Genomic DNA, 19,828 nt, shown 5'->3' on the forward strand with positions numbered 1-19,828 from the left:
CTCAAGCTGCAAATTTATGTTGCTCAGGATGTGGCTGGAAAAATGTCGTAATGTTGCAGAGTTAGAGTAGAAGGTAAGCTCGTTAGCAGAGCAGGTAGTTCCCCCTTTACATGACTGTTTCTTTGGCTGTTTGGCTTCACGGTCTCATTCGGTTAAGTACCTGGTTTTGTCAGGTTTCTCTGAACGTCATAGTTTTGGATTTTAATTGTTGTGAGTTTCCGTACTTGCATGTTGGAGAGTGTATTCTCTCTGCATCATGTGTTTCAATTATACGTTTTATTTCTATTTTAGGGCTCGAGCAGAACGTATTCCCCCCTTTTACCCTCTTGCCGATGTTGTTGCCCTTAGTTTTATTTGCAGACACAGTAATGCCGTACACACACAGCGAAAAAATGTTCCCCGATTTCATACCTGCTTTCTTACCTGCATCATAAATGTTCCTATTTCTGTTAGCATTACTATGGAACCCTAACTGCTACAGGTAGAAGGATCACATGTGGCTTGAAAAATTGGTATCACATTTTTGTTTTTTTGTTTGTTTTTTAAATCTAAAATGTTTTCTTCTAAATGGGTCCTGATTTTTACAACAGTTTTTAACTTTTAACTTCACCACATTGACTGCCTGTGTGTCAGTGTCACCTTTCTGTGTGGTGTGACCGTCCTTATTACTGCATTCAGTGGGAAATTTTGTGTGGAGACCTGTTTGCATCCCAACGATAGAAGCATGTACATCACACATGCGGGTTGTAGGGGTGCAGCGTGCTTTTTGGTTTCACCGACCAAAAACAATTTAGACATGCGCCAAGTGTAGAGGAATGCACAGTTACACCCATTCATGCGTTGCGATGCATACGTACCCTCTCGTACGCCGATTTTGTTTTAACAGCAAGTATTATGGAGGCTTGCAGGAGAGTTACAATATACAGTCCAGATGGCCTGAAAGATATTCATTCTAATCCCAAACACACTGAAATAAAGAAATGTGCATTTTCCCTCATTTTGAAATGTGCATTTTTCTGATTGGTGGTGTCATAATTCTGTATGCATTTTCAGATCCTCCGGTTGAGCATTCGATGTTGCCGTAGTCTTGTGTTCTGTAACAAGCATAAACACTTGTAGCATGTTAATCTCTGTGCTTATCAACAGAATGTATACAGTCACTATGTCCTGCATCCTTACTGTTGTTTACAACACATTACGTATGATTCAGTTGTGTGTCTATCTTTCATGGTTTGAGCCCTGCCTTTTTCCTTTTTTTACTGTATTATTTTTAACCCATGAAGGCTTGAAATTGTGAAGGCTTCTTTTGGAACTTGGGTGAAATTCAGTGCAGACAGACATAGGTGAACCTTTTAATGCATCCTTTTTTTAAAAAAAAAAAAAAAAAAAGTATTTCGGTAACGATGACCATGCTTGGAGTAGCTCCTCAGTGAGGTAAGGAAGTGTCCATGTGCACACCTACTGAAAAATTTGGCAAAGGTTTCTCAAAATCCTCAGAGAGACTCTTCCGCTCTGTCCTGTTAGCAAGAGGTCAAGATGGCTCAGGGTTGTTCTTGGACGCATTCTTAAGCTATCCTCCTGCTGAACTCTGAACTGAGCTGATTGACTGTCCTCTCAGTTACCCTTCAACAGTGTGATAAAAACCCATTTTCCAGCTGCTTGTTTATTCAGGTTTGTTGAGTTTTTTTTTTTTTTCTGAAAAAGTCAAGTGCCCCCTCCTTCCCCACCTCACAGCAAAGCACTTATCAATTAGATAAACTGTTCTGATGGAGCAGGCCGCAACATTTACCTCTACTTTTCAACAGTAGGTTGAATCAGGGTTTTATTTTTTTTAAACCGATTACAGTTTGTTGTCACAGGTGAAGTCACAATTTCAAGCCTTTTTTCACAGTGCATTTCCCTTTTAAACCGAATCAGGACAAGTAGCTGTGTTCTGAGAAATAACCAATAATAAAGCATGGAGATCTACTCTTTTAACAGTGAAACAAAATAATCTATTTATTATCTTTCTGACACCTGTGGTATGTTGGAGTGAAAGTCTCTTGCTGTGTAAATTTCCCTCTTGAAATGCATAAATGAGACATTGTACATATCTGTAAATATTTCCCAGGACGTTTTGCAACCTTCTCTTTGTACTAGGTTAAACTTGCGTAGATTGTGGGGTTCCAACAGCGAGGAAACAGTGCCCTCGCTGCCGGTGATGTAACGATGTCTTTTTTTTTTTTTTTTGTACAATGTAGTTTAATTGTGTACATATTGTTGGAGCAGCTAATGGGTGGGGGAATTGGTTGATGCTGTCACAGTTTCAGTACTGTCACCTCTCGCTGTGTTGATATCCTGCAAAAACAAAACGAGTAAAAAAAAAAAAACCTTACAATTAAAAACTAAACTCAGAATAAGTCAAAAATGAAAAAAAAAATGTTATTTTCTACAGTTGCATGTACAGAGAGCGCGAGAAATGCTGTTTGTCCCTCAGAGATTATGTTCGTAAATAAATTTTTAAAATACTGTCTGTTGTCTTTGCTTTTCCTTGTCCCTCCAGGTCCAGCAACATGTCCAGACCCAGTAAAATTCTCCATCCTCCCCATATAGATATGACTAGGATAGATTTCCTGTGAGTGAGTGATGCGCCAAAGAGTCAAGGGTCACATTTTTAAAGGTTATCTACTGACTAAGCGACACTTAAACGTGCATCTAGATGTAATTTCCAAAAGTACACACCAAATAAATCCAAAGGGAATTGTTCAGTTGGATGTGCCAAGCACACAAGTTTGACAGCCCTTATAAAGCTGACTGACAAATTCATCCAAATGCTTTCCCTGACTTTAATTTTCTCATAAAACAACTCTTAAGCTCCATGCACTAAAAGATTGTAGATTGCTCCTTATATATGTAATTGAATATATAGCTTGGTATACTTTAAGTTTTTTTTTCCCCTCAAAGTTGTCCTCATTTGTCAATATTTCTGTACATTAATGTTCCTGATCAGAATAAGGTAGACTGGTAAAGACGGGCAGTCGTGGACAGCGCAAGGAGAGTGAAATAGTTTCTGAAAGATCTGATCGCGCTCAGTCGGTGTGTAATACACGCAACAGCAACGCAAAGATGCTTTCCCCTTTTTCTCAGTTTCTGAAAGGGGTCTGTGTATATCAATCTGAAGCCCATAACCAGAAGCACCTACATTCCTATTCAGATTCTTAGAGGGAAAACTGTTATTTATTAAATTGCGACAGGCTGTTAACTCAAGAGAACATTGTTTTCAAAAAGAAATGCAGTGTTTGGGATATTGATGAAGGAGGTATGACCCGTATTCATCTGAACTTTACCTACTGGGTGGGAAGGCATAAATAAACAGCTAGCTAAGCATATGTTTACTACGAAGACAGCATGCAAGTGGTTTCCATTTTAAATTTTTTTTTTCCTTGATGTGACACCAACACGGTGACTGACTTTTGTTTACCCTCCAAACTTTTCACATGATTACTCCAAACAAGCATCAGGAAATACGGAAACATAATAAGTCGCTATTTTCTCGTGACTTCACATTCCTGTTACATATGACAACATGACAGAGCGACATGGTATTCGTGACTCAGCCATCCCAGAAATGGAACTTAATTCGTTCTCAGGCTTGGCTACTGATCAACGTGACACTAGTTTACTAGTTTTTACGTAAACGATTTAAGCGTGTCGCCTATTCATAATACACTTTATATAGCAGGTGACACCTTGATGTTACGCAGATGCCTTATCTCTGTATCACAGACGGTTATAAACGTAACACAGAGCTGTCAGGGGGTAGTTAGCTTTCTAGTGACCGACGGAGGAAAGTTGCTTTCACGGGTTAGGATACTTCCCACCAATTGCTTTAATTTGCATGCCGGTTCCCTCTGACTCGCTGCTGCTAGCAGTTGGCAAAATCCGACTTGACTTCGAGCCTCTGACTTAACAGCTGCTCCAGCGGTACGGTCACAAGACGATGGACTTTGAAACCAGGATTTACCCCCGAATTGGCGGTTTTGGACGATACAACCGCACCGTAGCGTTTTTCAGCTGGATCCCAAACTTTGCTGTGGCGCTGAACCTTTTTTCCGACATCTTTTACACGCTGATTCCAGAGACGTACCACTGCAAGCCGGACCCGTCTTTGTTGCCCGCAGCGTTCCTTCTCAGCAACCTTTCCAAACAGGAGTACCTCAACTTCACGATTCCATGGGTGGAGGGGTCCGGCTTGAGTCACTGCGAACTGTACAAATACCCCGCAAACTACACCAATTTTACAGAAAAGGTCCCGAAAGAAGTGGTGCCGTGCACAAGAGGATGGGAATACACGCATGAAGCGGGTCTTCAGACCAACTATGTAACTGAGGTTAGTGTGCAATCTACTTTATATGATTTCATTTATATTTCATTATACGACTTTATTTAAATCACTTTTTCTACAAAATGGGAAATGTCATTGGTATATGTTCACTTTTAGCGTGGCTAACAGGTAAACGTATCGGTATCAGGGAAGCGATGGTAGCTGGTTGTATTGTACCGTGTCTTTAGGGTGAGTCATCTTAACTGGCAGGTTGCTAATAACTATCACCTGGTTCCTGGTCATTCTGGAAGCGTACTTAACTGGGGTTCTGTGTCCTGGAACAGTGTTAGGCTACCTGTGAAGCTTCAATAATTCCAAAACTCCAGTGTGTCCGCATTATTGCCGTATGCGTAAGAGAAAAGGCAATGTAACATTAATGTAGCTGTGTTATAGGGACCTACAGTCATGCCATATTTATGCTGTCAGGCTTGCCAGTTTTGCATTTTCATCCGTATTGGGGGAAAAAAGCATGACTTTCTATTGGTTGATTTGTAAGTTTGGAGAGCCAGCAGCAGTAGGGCCTATGTCTGTTTTCTGTAACGGCGTCATACATTTAAATACACACATTTTGAGTTTCAGTTATAGCACGGCCTTTGATGGACTAACTGGTTGTAAGAACGGATACGCCAGAACTAACACTGAAAGGTGTTCTTTTATTCTGTCCGTCTAATTACATGGTTTTGGATTTTTCGGGTGACGTCAATTTGTTTTGGGATTTTGAAATCCTACTGGCACCCCTGATAATATGTCAAGAATTTAGCAAGCAGGGAACTCATAGCTGGGGGAACCATACTGTGCTCTCCACAACACAGTGCAAAATGTTTTCTTTCAACACCCACAGGCCATTTCCAAACCATTATGTTCTGGTGTGGGAAATGCCGAGCAATCAAGAATATGGACCATATTTTGAGGTCTAAAAATGTTATGTTTGTTTGACTGGGATTAGTGCATTTGACTCTACATTTTAGTTTCTAAGGTGTTAACTTTGCGATAAACCAATCACAATCCCGTGACTACACCTCCAGGTGATACAGTGTATTATAGTAATGCAGTAACGTATGGTAAGCAGGCTACTCGTACCCATAGAAATGGACGGCATATATTCTACATTGAACAAACGTTAGCTAGTTACAACCGTTAATATTTGCCCAGTGGCAGCACTTGGCTTGCTACCTAGTCCAGTAATGCTCTATCTAAATATTCAACCTCTGACCCTTTGAAAGAACAAATTAGCGCATGACTGCTTCTTCTGCATTCAGTGGAGCGGATCCGTATTTGTTGATACCGGTGTGTTAGCGTTCTCTGCCAGTCCTGTTTAAACAGACCCAGCCACTGCCCTGTCAAACAACGGCTGCAATAATGATCTCGGTAAACATACATGACGACAGTTTTTGCTGAGACGGTGGATCCAGTATTCCTTGTCCAGGATGGAATGTGTAATTGCATTGGTCAAGAAAAGACGTGTTTAGAAATAACGATTTCTTTAGTTTTCTAGTATGAACTGTTCTGCTGCTATACGCTGTGAATTTCGGGGAAATTTTGCCGTGATCAGAGCAGAGACTGCCACATGCAAACGTAGCCTACATTAATGCTTGGGATGACGCTGCGCGAAGAAACTTGCGCTTAACTTTTATCGCTTGCTACAAAGTTGTAGGCCTACTTGTACCTTGACTGATTGATTGATCGTAACACCCCCAGTAAGTAAACAGCGACTGAGCTGTAACCAAGTTTTACGCAGTTGACAGCAGTCCATTTCCAGGCAGATAGTGTCATGCCCAAGCCAAACAACACGTAGATATTGTTTACGTTGCGACTTCAGAGAGAAGGCAGCCCCAGGAAGGCTTACTTTGAGATGGGCATTTCCTGGCGGCCTACTGTCTCTGCGATAAACGGTCCCGAAAGCAGACAGAGCCTTATTAACACCCGCGTCTCGCGTTATGGGGGTTTTGGCGTGAGAAGGATAAACTAGAATAAAGTTTTATTAGAAAATAAAGCCCGGGGAAGTGTTCGGCTTGGCGCATCACAGTGTGTTGGAATGGTTAATGTGTTCAGTCACTTCAAAAGTTTACAGAGTTGAACGAACAGATCACATGCTAGTAATTAATAATGATAAAAAAGTCATCATGAAGGAGAACCAAATGAAATCCTCTACACCATAAAAATAATTTACTTTTCCTTCATCACGGTGTGAATGAGTGTCGATCCCTGATGTAAGTCACTGTTTACACAAGAAGTTAATTATCTTGACAGTTGTAGAATATCTCAATGTCAAATAAATTTAAAAGCACACCACTAGAGATCATTAATCAGGGGGTTGTTGGCTTAGTGTGTGCTTGGTATGTCCAACTAAACGTTTTCCCTTAGGGTGCTTTTTATTCTAGTACTTGTTGACTTTTTCAGCCACTTCACATTGATTTCGAAGTGGCTCGATTGACATTCTGGTCCTTTTCCTGACAGCTACTCTTGGTGCCATTTTTGGGGTTGTTGACTTGGACATTTTATATGTAAAGAAAAGCAGTCAAAAGGACAAACTGCAACAGAGTCTCAAACTACAGCTTCTGTCTGCCTCATATCACTGCTCAGTGCTCCAGTTTAGCATATCCGTTCAGCAGCCGTTTGCATCAGGTAGACTATCAGTGCAACCCGCCGAGCTCGTCCTACACACACCAGATAGGGAACATGCTTTAGCATGCAGCACACTAATGTTTAGCACACCCAGGTGGGTCGTCAGTAGCGGATCCTCCGGAAACGGCAGCAGTGTGACATAGTGGTAAGGAGCAGGGCTCGTAACTGAAAGGTTGCTGGTTCGATTCCCCACTGGGGCACTACTGCTGTACCCTCGGGCAAGGTGCCTAACCCACATTTGCCTCGGTAAATATTCAGCTGCATAAATGGATGAAATTATAATCTGTGTGTATGTAAGATGCTCTGGATAAGAGCATCTGCTAAATGTCATTAATGGAACATAGTGCGAACCCGCATTATTCCTGGGCCTCCTGTGTGTGTGCGAGTGAGCGATGAAGGAAGCCATGATGGCTCTGTGTTTCCTGTTGGGAGGAAGCTGTTAGCCCCCTGCTCTTCCTGGCTTAGCGAACTGCTAGTTCTGGCCTTCATGTTTCCCCTCTCCTGCTGGCCACAGGCCCATTGTTCCCGTCCTTACAGAGGGGCTCCAGAGAGGGCATTTCCTCCTGCAGGCTGGATAGAGGGGAGAGAACAGGCCAGCTCTCATGTAAGGGCCCATCTGTGTTTATCAGTGGGAAAATTTCTGCTGCATTCCTTACAATATATTGCATTCTGCCTCCTCATACCACAGGCCCTGATCAGTGTGTTTATGTGTGGTGTGTGTGTGGTGTGTGTAGTGTGTGTCTGTGCATGTGTGTGTGTGTGTGTGTGTGTGTGTGTATGTATGTGTGTGTGTGCGTGCACGCATTCCTGTAAGTCTGTACAGGAGTGAAACGGGAGGGAGAACAGCATATCAGTGCACAGGGAAAAAATGCAAGCTTTGGTCTGAGCCAAGTTTGTGGTTGAATAGTCAATTATGAAGGGAGAGACAGAGAAAGCATAATACACGATGTGAACTGCCCAGCTGCCTTACAGGTGAGGAACAAATGGTGAAATCCAGCCGGCTGAGTGGAAGAAAGCCTCTCTGCCCTTGCCTTTGTGTGGGTGGCCCACGTAAGGGTCAAGAGCCATAAGAAACAAGGTCACGTTCACATGTGCGCGCTCGCTTTGAAGAGCACTTCCACTGGTCTCTGGTCTCCAAACTCTGTGACAGGTGTGAACAAAGCCAATGTTTAGTCCACCATGAACACGGTCTAACACGTGACAGATACAGGGTGACTGCAGCGACAATAAGCAGCATTTTTTCATCTCTTTGATCCAGATTCCATCTTCTCGTTCGTCCTATCTGTACGTTTTTCTGGTTCTTCTTTTCTGCTTTTTGCCCTCTTGCTCACGGTTTGCCACTACCTTTCAATTTCTGTCTTCCACTCTGTGTCTCATTTGCTATTTCTTCTGTTCTCTACCCCTGTCCCTTCTCTCTCCCCTCTTTCTCTCCTCTCTCCCTTCTTTCTCTGTGCTCTCTCTCTTCCTCCTCCACCTCATCCTCTCTTTCTCTCTCTCCTCCTGCCCCCGTCTCGTTTACTGCAGTGGAACCTGGTCTGTGGGAACTACTGGCAGATCCCAACTCAGCACATCTGCTTCATGATTGGCTGGATCCTGGGCTACATCCTCCTGGGGACCCTCTGTGACTGGTGAGTGGGAACCGCTCCTCCCTGAAATGGTTCCGTTCTTTCGAACGCAAGGATCAGCTAACAGTGTGTGTGTGTCTGTCTGTGTGTCTGTGTGCGTGTGTCTGCGTGCGTGTGCGTGCGTGCGTGTGTCTGTACATGCAGGCTGGGCCGGCGGCAGGGGCTTCTGCTGTCTGTCGCTCTGTCAGGACTCCTGGGCGTGGCCGTCTGTCTGTCCAACAGCCCCGTCATCTTCCTGCTCCTGCGTCTCTCCCAGGGGGCCATGCTGGCGGGGGTCTTCCTGTCCTCCTACATCTCCCGTGAGTACGCCCCCCTCCTTACACCCCGACACCCCATCACCCTTACACCCACGTCACCCCGACACCCCATCACCCAGCGACATACTGCATGATGGCCTGCACTTCCACATGTTTGCTCTTAGAACTTAATAGAGAAGTAAAGGTAATCTGTGTAAAACAATGTTGTGGCTCGTAAGCATAAGGGACATTGACAGCTGTATGAGCCTTCACTGTGACCTCTTCCAGTCCAGTTTGGCTTCAAGTTTGTTATTCATGTAGCTTTGGCTGGGAAGGTTCTGGTGAGAAATGTTGGGTTCTGGTCCTTGAAGGACCCATTGAGACCTCTGGTATGCTGAGTGTGTCTGAGTGTGCGGGCAGAGAGAGGTGGGGGGGCGGGGTTGTATAGCCACTAGTGGTCAGCATTCCTGCCATAACTCTGTTAGCTGTTGCTGCTGCTGTGGTGAGGGCAGGCTTGGTCCTTTGCAGAAAGACAGAAAGAATATGGCCGGGGCAGAAGGCCACCAGGCCCAGCATGATAGAGCTGCCCCCACGCCTCTCTGTCCCCCACTCCCTGAGATCGGTGACCCCTGCACCTCCAGCAGAAAGCCTCTGACGCAGGCGAGATTTGCGTGAGCGGCAGTGGAAACAGCCGTTTGTTCACGCAGGAGTGAGAAGGCCGTCCTCCCCTGGGCTGTTGTTCTCTTTTCCCATTGTTTCAGATTCCATGCTTTCTCCCTGGAACTTTCCTGTGATTGTTACGTACGTGTGTGTTTGTCAGTGTGTGTGTGTGTGTGTGTGTGTGTGTTTGTCAGTGTGTGTGTGTGTCTGTACGTGTGTGTGTGTGTGTGTGTGTGTGTGTGTGTGTGTGTGTCTGCATATGTCTGTACGTGTGTGTGTGTGTCTGTGTGTGTGTGTGTGTGTGTGTGTGTGTTTGTCAGTGTGTGTGTGTGTGTGTGCGTTTGGCGGGAGCTGTGTGTGTCCATGCGGGGCAGGTGGTGCTGGGTGCAGCACAGGGGCGGGAGCTGTGTGTGTCCGTGCGGGGCAGGTGGTGCTGGGTGCAGCACAGGGGCGGGAGCTGTGTGTGTCCGTGCGGGGCAGGTGGTGCTGGGTGCAGCACAGGGGCGGGAGCTGTGTGTGTCCGTGCGGGGCAGGTGGTGCTGGGTGCAGCACAGGGGCGGGAGCTGTGTGTGTCCATGCGGGGCAGGTGGTGCTGGGTGCAGCACAGGGGCGGGAGCTGTGTGTGTCCGTGCGGGGCAGGTGGTGCTGGGTGCAGCACAGGGGCGGGAGCTGTGTGTGTCCGTGCGGGGCAGGTGGTGCTGGGTGCAGCACAGGGGCGGGAGGCCCCATTGACATCAGCACTTACATACGTGCATTCCTCTGAGGTCACGGCCGGTTGAGCCCTGACAGGATTTCGGCAGGAATGACTGCGTCGGAGGGAGGGAGGGCTGTTTGAGGGATCTAGATCATCAAAGAAGGAAAGGAAAAAACAGTACAGTGCACCAGAGCAGCTGAAAGGAAGTGGGCCTTTTCCTCCTCTCCGTTGGGGGCTCGTGGGAGAAAGGAGCTGCTGCAGCAGAGGTTACACAGTCCTGAAGACAGTTTATTCCGCTATGAGTCACTTGGCCACATGTCCAATTCAAGGCTGCTACAACAAGTAACGTACGGCCTTCTCTCTCCCCCTCCCCAAGGACTCGAGTTGTGTGACCCGCCCCACCGCCTGATGGTGGCTATGATTGGTGGATTCTTCGCAGTAGCCGCAGAGCTGCTGTTGCCAGGGGTGGCCGTTATGTGCCGTGATTGGCCGGTTCTGCAGGCTGTTTCCACCCTGCCCTTGCTGTTCCTGCTGTCCTATTGGTGGTGAGTCACAGCACAGAGCCTCTTGTTTGATTTTGTTTTTTTTTTTTTTTTTTTGGCAGTATAACAAGTAATAAGTAATCCAGTGCGTGCAACACATCAGCCAAATATAACATGACGGCAAGTCGTTACACATAAGCCTTCCTGAGAAGTAATTTGGTAGGAGGTGATATAGTTGCCCTGACTCTGCGTGTGTTTGTGTGTGTGTGTGTGTGTGTGTGTGTGTGTGTGTGTGTGTGTGTGTGTGTGTGTGTGTGTGTGTGTGTGTGTGTGTGTGTGTGTTTCCAGCTGTTCCTCCCTTTTTCCCGAGTCTCCTCGCTGGCTTTTGGCCACTGGTCAGATCCCACAGGCCAGGAGGTCAATCCAGACTTTCTCCACCCGGAACGGCGTGTGTCTGAATGAAGAGATCTACCCTGCAGAGAACGTGCTGTCAGGTCAGACGACACACCTGCACCTGTCAGAACATGCATGACCGGGTCCGCCCCGTGTTACACCGTATCTGTGAAATGCCGCACACAGGTGCATAGGGAGACAATTGCGGACCATTACAGGGGTATCATCAGATTAGGAGTCTCTGAGTCTCTCAGATCAGGAGTCCCTGGAATCATTTGCAGTCTCCTGCAGTGGCAGTTGGTGAGAGTGTAGCATAGTGGAAAGGAGCAGGGCTTGTAACCAGAAGGTTGCTGGTTCGATTCCTCACTGGGGCTGCTGCTATATCCCTGTGAAAGGTGCTTTAACCCACAGCTGCCTCAGTAAATACCCAGCTGTATAAATGGATTACATGTTAAGACTGTAACCTATGTGAGTCCCTCTGGATAAGAGCGTCTGCTAAATGACAGTAATGTAATATAATGAACAGTTTCGCAGGGCAGGAAGAACATGAGGACATCTGTATGACCACATGACCGTGGTTTGGCTGCGCTCTGCTGCCTCTCCTCACCTCACCATCCATAACTAAGCCTCCCCGTAGTCTCTCGCCTCTCCGGTTTCCGCTACATCCTGATGCACTGAGCAGTCAGGACTTCAGAATTTTCTCATCGATCAATCACTAATCTGTACTGATGAGCGGGGCTGGTGCAGTGCAGCTCACACATTGGAGAGGCTTCAGTGTAAATCAGCACCCACACTGACTCCAAGCAGCCTGTGGCTGGTACTGTAAGCCACCGTTTGTATCCCGGGTTTTTAATTTGACCCTAATGACCCACATCGCTGGCTGAAATTACATTAAGGATGCACCGTGCAACAAATCAAGTCCTGTCAACTCTAATGAGTCGGGTGCATTCTCTGTGGTTAGCATTAGGAATTTAGTTGGGCTAGATATTAAGGGGTTCAGGCGTCATTTGTGCTGAGGTTTGGGAGATACCAGTGTGTGACATCTGACTCTCCCTCCCCCTCTCTTTCTCTGTCCCTTTCTCTCTCCTTCCCTTCTCTCTTTTTCTACCTCTCTCCCTCCCTTTCCCTCTCATTCTCTTTCTCCCTAACCCTCCCTCCTTCTCCTCTCTCTCTCTCTCTCTCTCTCTCTCTCTCTCTCTCTCTCTCTCTCTCTCTCTCTCTCTCTCTCTCCCTCTCTCCCCACCCCTCAGAGATGGACGTGGCGTATTGTGAGGACACCCCTCCTCAGTACCATAACATCCTGGAGCTGCGGCACACCAGGGTCATATGGAGGAACTGCCTAATCCTGGGCTTCACCCTGTAAGTGTGTCCCCACGGTGACGCCACGGCAACGCCACCACGACCACCCCACAGCCAGGGTCAATCAGACTGGCGCCTTCCTGTGACCTCCTTTGTTCTCCCGCCCGCTAAGCCATTGTGACCTCACAATTGGGCCCTGCCTATTGAGTGCACGGAATGCTTTTGACCCCTTCGCAGTAGCGGTATTGGGGGCGGGGTTTCTGACGGATCCGCCCCTCTCCCCTCCCCCTACACAGGTTCATCGGCACAGGGATCCAGTACTGCTTCACCCGGAACCTGCACAGCTTCTCCTCGCACTTCTACGTCATCTACTTCCTGCGCGTGCTGACCGGCGCCCTGGCCTGCGTGCTGCTCTGCCTGTCCGTTAGCCGCGTCGGCCGCAGGGGCATGCTGCTGCTCTGCGCCATCGTCACGGGCCTGTCCTCGCTCCTGCTGCTGGCCCTCATGCAGTGTGAGTGTCCCCGCCCGCCTCGGCTCCCGCTCGCGGGGCCACACTGTGAGACAGTCCGCCAGCAAGGACATCCTCTGCAGGGCAGAAATGTTGCTCTTTCATGAGCTATTAGTGACGGTTAAGACCTTTGTGCCGGTTTCTAGAGTCATTTTTATTAGGGACAAAATGTATTTTTCTTTCTCTCTCCTACTTACACATGGAAGGACTGTATGCTGCAGAACGTGCCGTGAAAATATGAATATGAAAATAATCCAAGAACAGGTTTTTTTTATTTGCATGGAGATTGAAAGGCACCACACCCTTACAGGTGCCCTCGGGGTCATTATTATCCCTGTAAACTGCAGAGGCTCCTAGCAGACGAATGCCAAAGACATGACGGCATATTTCATGATACTGCAAGCATGAGAGATAAACAGGATATGAACTCTATAAATGCCCTTCGATGAATCAGTGTGGGGCAAAGTCAATGTAAATAGTCTCTTTCTCGCATGCAGAAGTTGTTCCTGAAAGGTTTTTATTGCATTGTGGAATGCCTGGAACAACGCACCTCTTCAAATGACTGTGCATGTAGTACTTTTTATCTACTGTTTAAGCAAGAAGGAGCTAGAGTCCTCTCCTGATGGCTGCTTTATAATGCTTGTGGACTGAACACCATGGAGGGTTGCCTGTGAAAGCCATTTCATTACAAGAAGAGCTCTGGGCAGTGTGGGAGATCAACCAATAAACAGGCAGGATTTTAGCTCATCCTCTGCTTTAAGCATCGACACTTTAATATTTACAAAGTGATGTGATTTTGAGGGTGGCAGTGTAGTATAATAGTTAAGGAGCAGGACTCATAACCGAGTGGTTGCCGGTTCGATTCCCCGCTGGGGCATTGCTGCTGTACGCTTGGGCAAGGTACTTACCGCACAATTGCCTCAGTAAATATCCAGCTGTATAAATGGATAACATTGTAAAAAAAGGAAAAAAGCTATAACCGATGTAAGTAAGATGTAATAAGAACGTCTGCTAAATGCCAATAATGTAAGAATGTAAAGGTGTATGGTATTTAAATGTTCTCTGGAGAGTGATCACTGAAAGGGCATTTCGGTGACTGCTGCGTGAGTGGGGCTCCTGTGCGGGTCTCTTTCAGATCTGCGGGGCGGGCTGGTCCTCGTGCTGTCTTTACTGGGTCTGCTGGCTTCCCAGGCCCTGGCCATGCTCAGCATTTTCTTCGCCAGCGAGGTCATGCCCACCGTGGTGCGGTAAGTGCCCTTTGACCTCACGCTGCAGTGCTCTGTTCATTCATGTGTGTGTGCCTTCTATGTGTTTGTCTGCACACATTGATGATGCTGTGTGTGTGTCTGCACCAAAGGGCGTAGAATAACTAGAGGGAAAACTGCCCATTGTTATCGTTGAAAATTCTATAATCTTTAGAACCGTTGCATTATGGGTAGTAAGGAGCACAGACAAAAAATGCGACAATGCAAGTCAATGGCAAGTGAATGTGATTAAACAATATAAGTGACTAGTATATCATTTAAAAAATATTTGTAAGGGGTGTGTCTGTAGGTCTCTGCTCCGACTATAACACTCATTAATCGATAAGACTTTTAATACCAAGTGAATTTTAACGGACAAATTTGACAGTAAGTGTTAAGGGGCACTGAAGTGTGATTAAAAAGGCACATGTGCCATTCACTTCCATTGTGGAATTTTATGTTTGCACTCCTTACTACCCCAAATCCATGTGCGCACACTGATGATGCTGTGATGATGTCATGCGTGTCTGCGCACACTGATGATGCTGTGATGATGTCATGCTTGTCTGCGCACACTGATGATGCTGTGATGATGCTCTGTGTGTCTGCGCACACTGATGATGCTGTGATGATGCTCTGTGTGTCTGCGCACACTGATGATGCTGTGATGATGCTCTGTGTGTCTGCGCACACTGATGATGTCGTGCGTGTCTGCGCACACCGATGATGCTGTGATGATGCTCTGTGTGTCTGCGCACACTGATGGTGTTGTGTGTGTCTGCGCACACTGATGATGCTGTGATGATGCTCTGTGTGTCTGCGCACACTGATGGTGTCGTGTGTGTCTGCGCAGCGGGGGGTCCCTGGGCCTGATCCTGTCGGCGGGCTGCGTGGGCATGGCGGCCTCCTCCCTGATGGAGCTGCAGAACAACGGGGGCTACTTCCTGCACCACGTGGTGTTCGCCTCCTTTGCCGTGCTGTCTGTCCTCTGCATCATGCTGCTTCCCGAGAGCAAGCGCAAGCCGCTGCCCGACTCGCTGAAGGACGGCGAGAACCTGCGCCGGCCCCCGCTCTTCCTGTCCCGCGCCGACCGCGACAACCTGCCCCTGCTCAGGACCCGCCCCGCCGCCTCCGAGTACAACCCCGACAACTACTCCCGCCTGGTCGCCGCCACCAAGAAAATGCTGGCCAAGGACACGCTGCCGTACAAGATCGCGCTGCCTCCACAGCCCCCCCTGCTGGCCAGCAACGGGACTGTGCACGGGGGGCTGGATAACCAGGCTCTGCAGGAAGAGGACTCATCATAGCCCCCCCGGGGTTCCCCAAATCTGTGTTCAAGAAACACCCCTCCCCTCCCAACTCCTTATTTCTCCCCACCTCCCCTCCAAGGGCCACGCTCCTCTCTCCCCAGGGGTCAGATCTCACCTGGACAGTGATGGGCAGATGGAGAACAGGCCTTAGACCTGAACCTAACACTCCACAAAGGCAGGTGTCAGTCAGTCACAGAAGGCCGGAGCCATGGTGTTTTGTGACTATGCAGTCCTCAGTGGTGCACCTTTCCAATCCGCTTCAAAGTACTACTATGGTCCTTTTGCCTGAAGGGAAAAAAGAGCTTCTCCAAACCTGTTTTCAACAGCAGTGTGCTGTGATGGTGCCACTGAAGGACTGTTCCTCTGCCTTTTGGACTTTGTACTGTGAAGATCCGCATCACTTTCGTAAAAAAGAAGCAGCAGCAGCAGTTTCGTTCTCCGTTGCTGCAGCGCTTGTGTAATGTTGAGGGTTTTGCAACCACTAAGAGGCTATTTTGGGACCGTTCCATGTAGCCCTATTTCGTTCGGACTCATGCTTTTCATTACGGCCATCTTGTGACCGGAGGCCAATTTCAGCACCCTGATAACATGACTCGGTCTAAACTGCGGAATGTTATGTGTTCTGTTACACTGCTTTCTCAGACTCAAAGAGAAATCAGAGCGTAGGTTATTTACAGACTGTCCTGGAATATTCCATTGTCTTTTCTGTTTTTGGCAGAACTGAAAGGTTCGCCACTTCCTGGTGTCCAGGTCACATGCCAGACACAAACAGTGCCACTCTGTGTAGGACCTCATTGATGCTTGAGTTTGTAATCCTTGAAAGGGCAGCACAACCTGACAGTGACTCGATCACCGCGTGGAAAACTCACGGCTTCAAGACCAGTAAGGAAACAAGGTCGTTCCAAGCAGAACAGGTGGCAAAGCAGGAGCATGGCCAGTTCGTTAAGTCTGTCCTCAAATGCTTGGCTTTCACAGAAGTGCTAAACGTTTGAGCTCTCAGTGAGACTTCAGCGAACAGAGTGCTTCTGCTGTGCCTTCTCTCTGTGTCTGTCAGTCAGCTGCTTCATATTTGTCATGCTTTCAGTAATCAAGTTTAAAAGAAATGTGTCTTATACCAAACAGACCACTGTTGAGTGTCCTCTGGGGTGTTTTTGATCCCTGCCCCTTTTCAGTGGTGCGAAGCTGGTTGGTCTCCTGTAGCTCCTGTGTGCCATGGAAACAGCCCCCATCCCGGTCAACCAGCTGCTGAGGCCAAGTTTGTCTGGCTGGAGGGTGGAGCCCTGCTCAATTTGTTAAATATGCTGTCATATGCTGTGTTTGGGCCATGTCAGGACCATGGGAATGGGTTCGAACTGGTCCAATTGGTCAGATGAAAAAACATCATTCACATTCGTGTTCTCAATCGTGTGTGAAACAGCCTGTGGCTTGGGGCCAGTGGCTTGATCAGCATGATCATAAACCTCAGCTCCTCCCTGTAGCCAGACCTGTAGAGACCACAACAGTTTAGCTCATACCTGTAGCCAGACCTGTAGAGACCACCACAGTTTGCTTCCACCTCCTTCAATTTCAGGAACCAAGAGTGTGTTTACAGCCAGCATAAATGCCACGTCAGGCCAAAACTTGAATTTCAGTTGTTATTCTGTCATATTCTCTTATAGAAAACTGATTTTTATCATGTTGCAATAAAAACGACATCATGGTTGATATGAAATAATGATGACGCAAGGATTCACAGACTTGAAATGCAATGGATTGGTTTGTCAGCGTGCCCTCTCAACTTGTCAAGTGTTGTGAGACAATCTTGTGAGAAGCAGGCTTTGTCCAGTTGTGTTCATTGATTAAATTCATTCAAACATGTTTTTGCCCCTGAATCTGAAGATTTTTTTTTGATTTAAACTGCGATGAGAATGAAGTTCACAGCACTGAATGAAAGGATGATACTCAGAATACTGAATGAAAGGATAGCCTATTTTCTGTTATTATTCTTCCAGGATTGCTCCAGAAGTTTAACCGGGTGGCCTAGTTGGAAGCAAAGTGAATGCATGTCAGAATGCCATGGAAGCGGTCAGACAGGCTATGCAGCGATCCACATACGAGATTAAATCCGTAGCTGGAGCGGTCTTTCGTTTGTTCACGGGCGTGAGGTCAAAGGGGACATTGCAGATCCACTGATCTTGATATCTTGTGGATGTGCTGATAACGGACGACAATTATCAGATGAAACCAGCTGTAAATGATACAGATCAGTGGATCTGTGTAGGTCCTGATCTGATGCCTGTCAATAAGCAAGTTAGCTCATGTTCTCATGTTTTCTCATCAGCTTCTCTGGGAATCATAGCCTTTTGCATGTGGCGCTCGAGCTTGTTGACCGGATTGATTTGGAACCTTCCATAACCGCATGGTCACATGTTTGAAGTAGGTTGATTTGATTTGGAATTCTTTGGAAATCCATGCCGCCTCCTGCCAATGACAGATAGGCTCCCTAATCAGATTTCCCCCTGGAGGAGGAGGAGGTGCTGGTCAGGATCCAGTGGTGAAGCAGCTGGGGTTAAAAGAGCGCGAGGTAACCATGCTAACTCCTCTGACCACGCGCGTGCAGCTGTGGTTGTGTTTCTCTGTGTCCAGGCTGAGTTTTTTGCGCTCAGTCCGTAATAATGTAATATGTTCTGTCAGTTTTACATCGCAGTCATACTGAACAGCAGTCAAGAAGACAGAGAGACCATAAAACAATTAAAGAAAAGAGGGCTAGAGGTCACGTGATGACGAGGAATTCCAGAGGTGATCAGTTTGTTCTCAGTGTAAGAGCATCTGAATTGTTTGTTACTATGATGGCTACAGGATGGGACCTGCTGACACTAAATGAGGAAAATATGGATGTGAGGGTTTACTTTATGCATCAACATCACCCAATGAGATCAGTCTCTTGGGCCAAGAAAGAAGACACAGGTCTGGTACTCCATGCCAGCATCCTCTGTACTGTTAAAGTGGCAACAACTGCAGCTGGTCACAATATTGAAGGTAGTGACTTTACTTCAGCAGAGGATGACTTGGAAAAAGTGAAGAAGAACAAGTAGTTTTGTATGATCATTTCTGTTTTCCTTTAAATTTTCTCTGAATTGTTGCAAAACGTATTTGTCAATCCTCAGTGTAACATTAACCCTTAACCCTTCATGTCTAAAACATTATCAGATGAATGTAAAGCTGTAAATAACTCAGGACTTTTTTCCATCACATTTATTCACATAATAGCAGGAACACTGCCATCTGCTGGTCAGAGCATGGTACTTTATCACTGTATGATGGGACGTAACACAAATTCAATGACTCATTAATCTTTACGGGAGAAAGTGGCCATCACCGTATTCTCAGAGAATACATTGGATAGTATGGACAAAAATAATGGAAAATGTAGCTTCAAACTAACATCAAACAGAGAATTGATGATACTGATTGTTAGGGTAGGTTTGGGTTTTCTGTGGAGGGGTTCTGGGATCTGTGGGTGGATTTTGATGTATTTTGGATTCCTCAGGTCTTAATCATTGTCCGAAAGGACATTGGTCCAATGAATATTATATAAAATCTATCAAAATTAAATGTCCAATTTAGAAAGATGGTTTTTGGCTGTTACAACAGGCCCTCTGTCAAAAAAGCCCCCATTCAAAAAATCCATAACAATACGCAGACAATCCACATTAACTTTTATAAAAATCTCACCATGAATGAGTTTTACAAAAAGTGGGAGTGAGAATGAGAGGAAGAAAAAGAACTGCAGTGAAGTTAAAAAAAAAAAAAAATTGATGTTCTTTGAGCTCGTCTTTCAACACACGACTTGTGTTAGTTTTTTGTTGCGTGAACCCGTGACAGAGAGTTGAAGGAAATGTACTCACCCTCTGATTGTGTGCCCTGCCTCACTCAGCCGGTGGCTGAATAAACATCTGTCTGAAGACTCTGAGTTGCATTTTGTTCTGCTCCATGTCCTATCATTCTCAAACCTTAAGACCGGCCATGTCACACCACCAAATATTTACACTCTACCTCACGTGGAAGTATATTTAAGTGTACAAATATTTACTCTGTGTTAATATTCTTCTGAATATTTGACTTAATCCTATGTCTGTCCAGGAATTTATTTGTTGGGGGGAATAGATAAATAAGAATGGTGGCCCCAGTATTCATGCTGTTCCCAAAGGGTGAGGATAGCCTGTATCTGGTCATTCATTTTGTGAAATCTTTATACTGGAGTTGTTGCATGTTTTTAATAAATGTACTTTCCCCCTTGCTTTTTCCAGAACATCAGTGCTCAAGCCATGCTCTAATTTTAGACTACATTTCCTTTGGCTTCATGTTCTTTTCATGTTCTCCTCCATTAGCCTATCTAATCAACCTCTT

At 46.4% G+C, this 19,828-nt stretch overlaps 1 protein-coding gene across 1 annotated transcript; it reads left to right on the forward strand.

Moving 5' to 3' along the window:
• Positions 1–3,783: 3,783 nt before the first annotated feature.
• Positions 3,784–17,639, forward strand: slc22a31 (solute carrier family 22 member 31). The gene is made up of 9 exons (XM_036543158.1): positions 3,784–4,369; positions 8,513–8,616; positions 8,758–8,912; positions 10,580–10,748; positions 11,034–11,179; positions 12,329–12,437; positions 12,674–12,888; positions 14,021–14,132; positions 14,983–17,639. Exons 1-9 carry the CDS (start codon positions 3,980–3,982, stop codon positions 15,434–15,436), a joined length of 1,854 nt encoding a protein of 617 aa, XP_036399051.1. The 5' UTR covers positions 3,784–3,979; the 3' UTR covers positions 15,437–17,639.
• The last annotated feature ends 2,189 nt before the right edge of the window (positions 17,640–19,828 follow it).

Source organism: Megalops cyprinoides, chromosome 13, assembly GCF_013368585.1.
Source record: "Megalops cyprinoides isolate fMegCyp1 chromosome 13, fMegCyp1.pri, whole genome shotgun sequence".
Lineage (NCBI taxonomy): Eukaryota > Metazoa > Chordata > Actinopteri > Elopiformes > Megalopidae > Megalops > Megalops cyprinoides.

Excerpts from the sequence above, each read along its gene's own strand:
- slc22a31 (XM_036543158.1), top strand. The coding sequence starts at position 3,980 with ATGGACTTTGAAACCAGGATTTACCCCCGAATTGGCGGTTTTGGACGA. Across the intron at positions 8,617-8,757 it reads CTGGGGACCCTCTGTGACTG|GCTGGGCCGGCGGCAGGGGC; the intron begins GTGAGTGGGAAC and ends CTGTACATGCAG. Across the intron at positions 12,889-14,020 it reads GCTGCTGGCCCTCATGCAGT|ATCTGCGGGGCGGGCTGGTC; the intron begins GTGAGTGTCCCC and ends GGTCTCTTTCAG.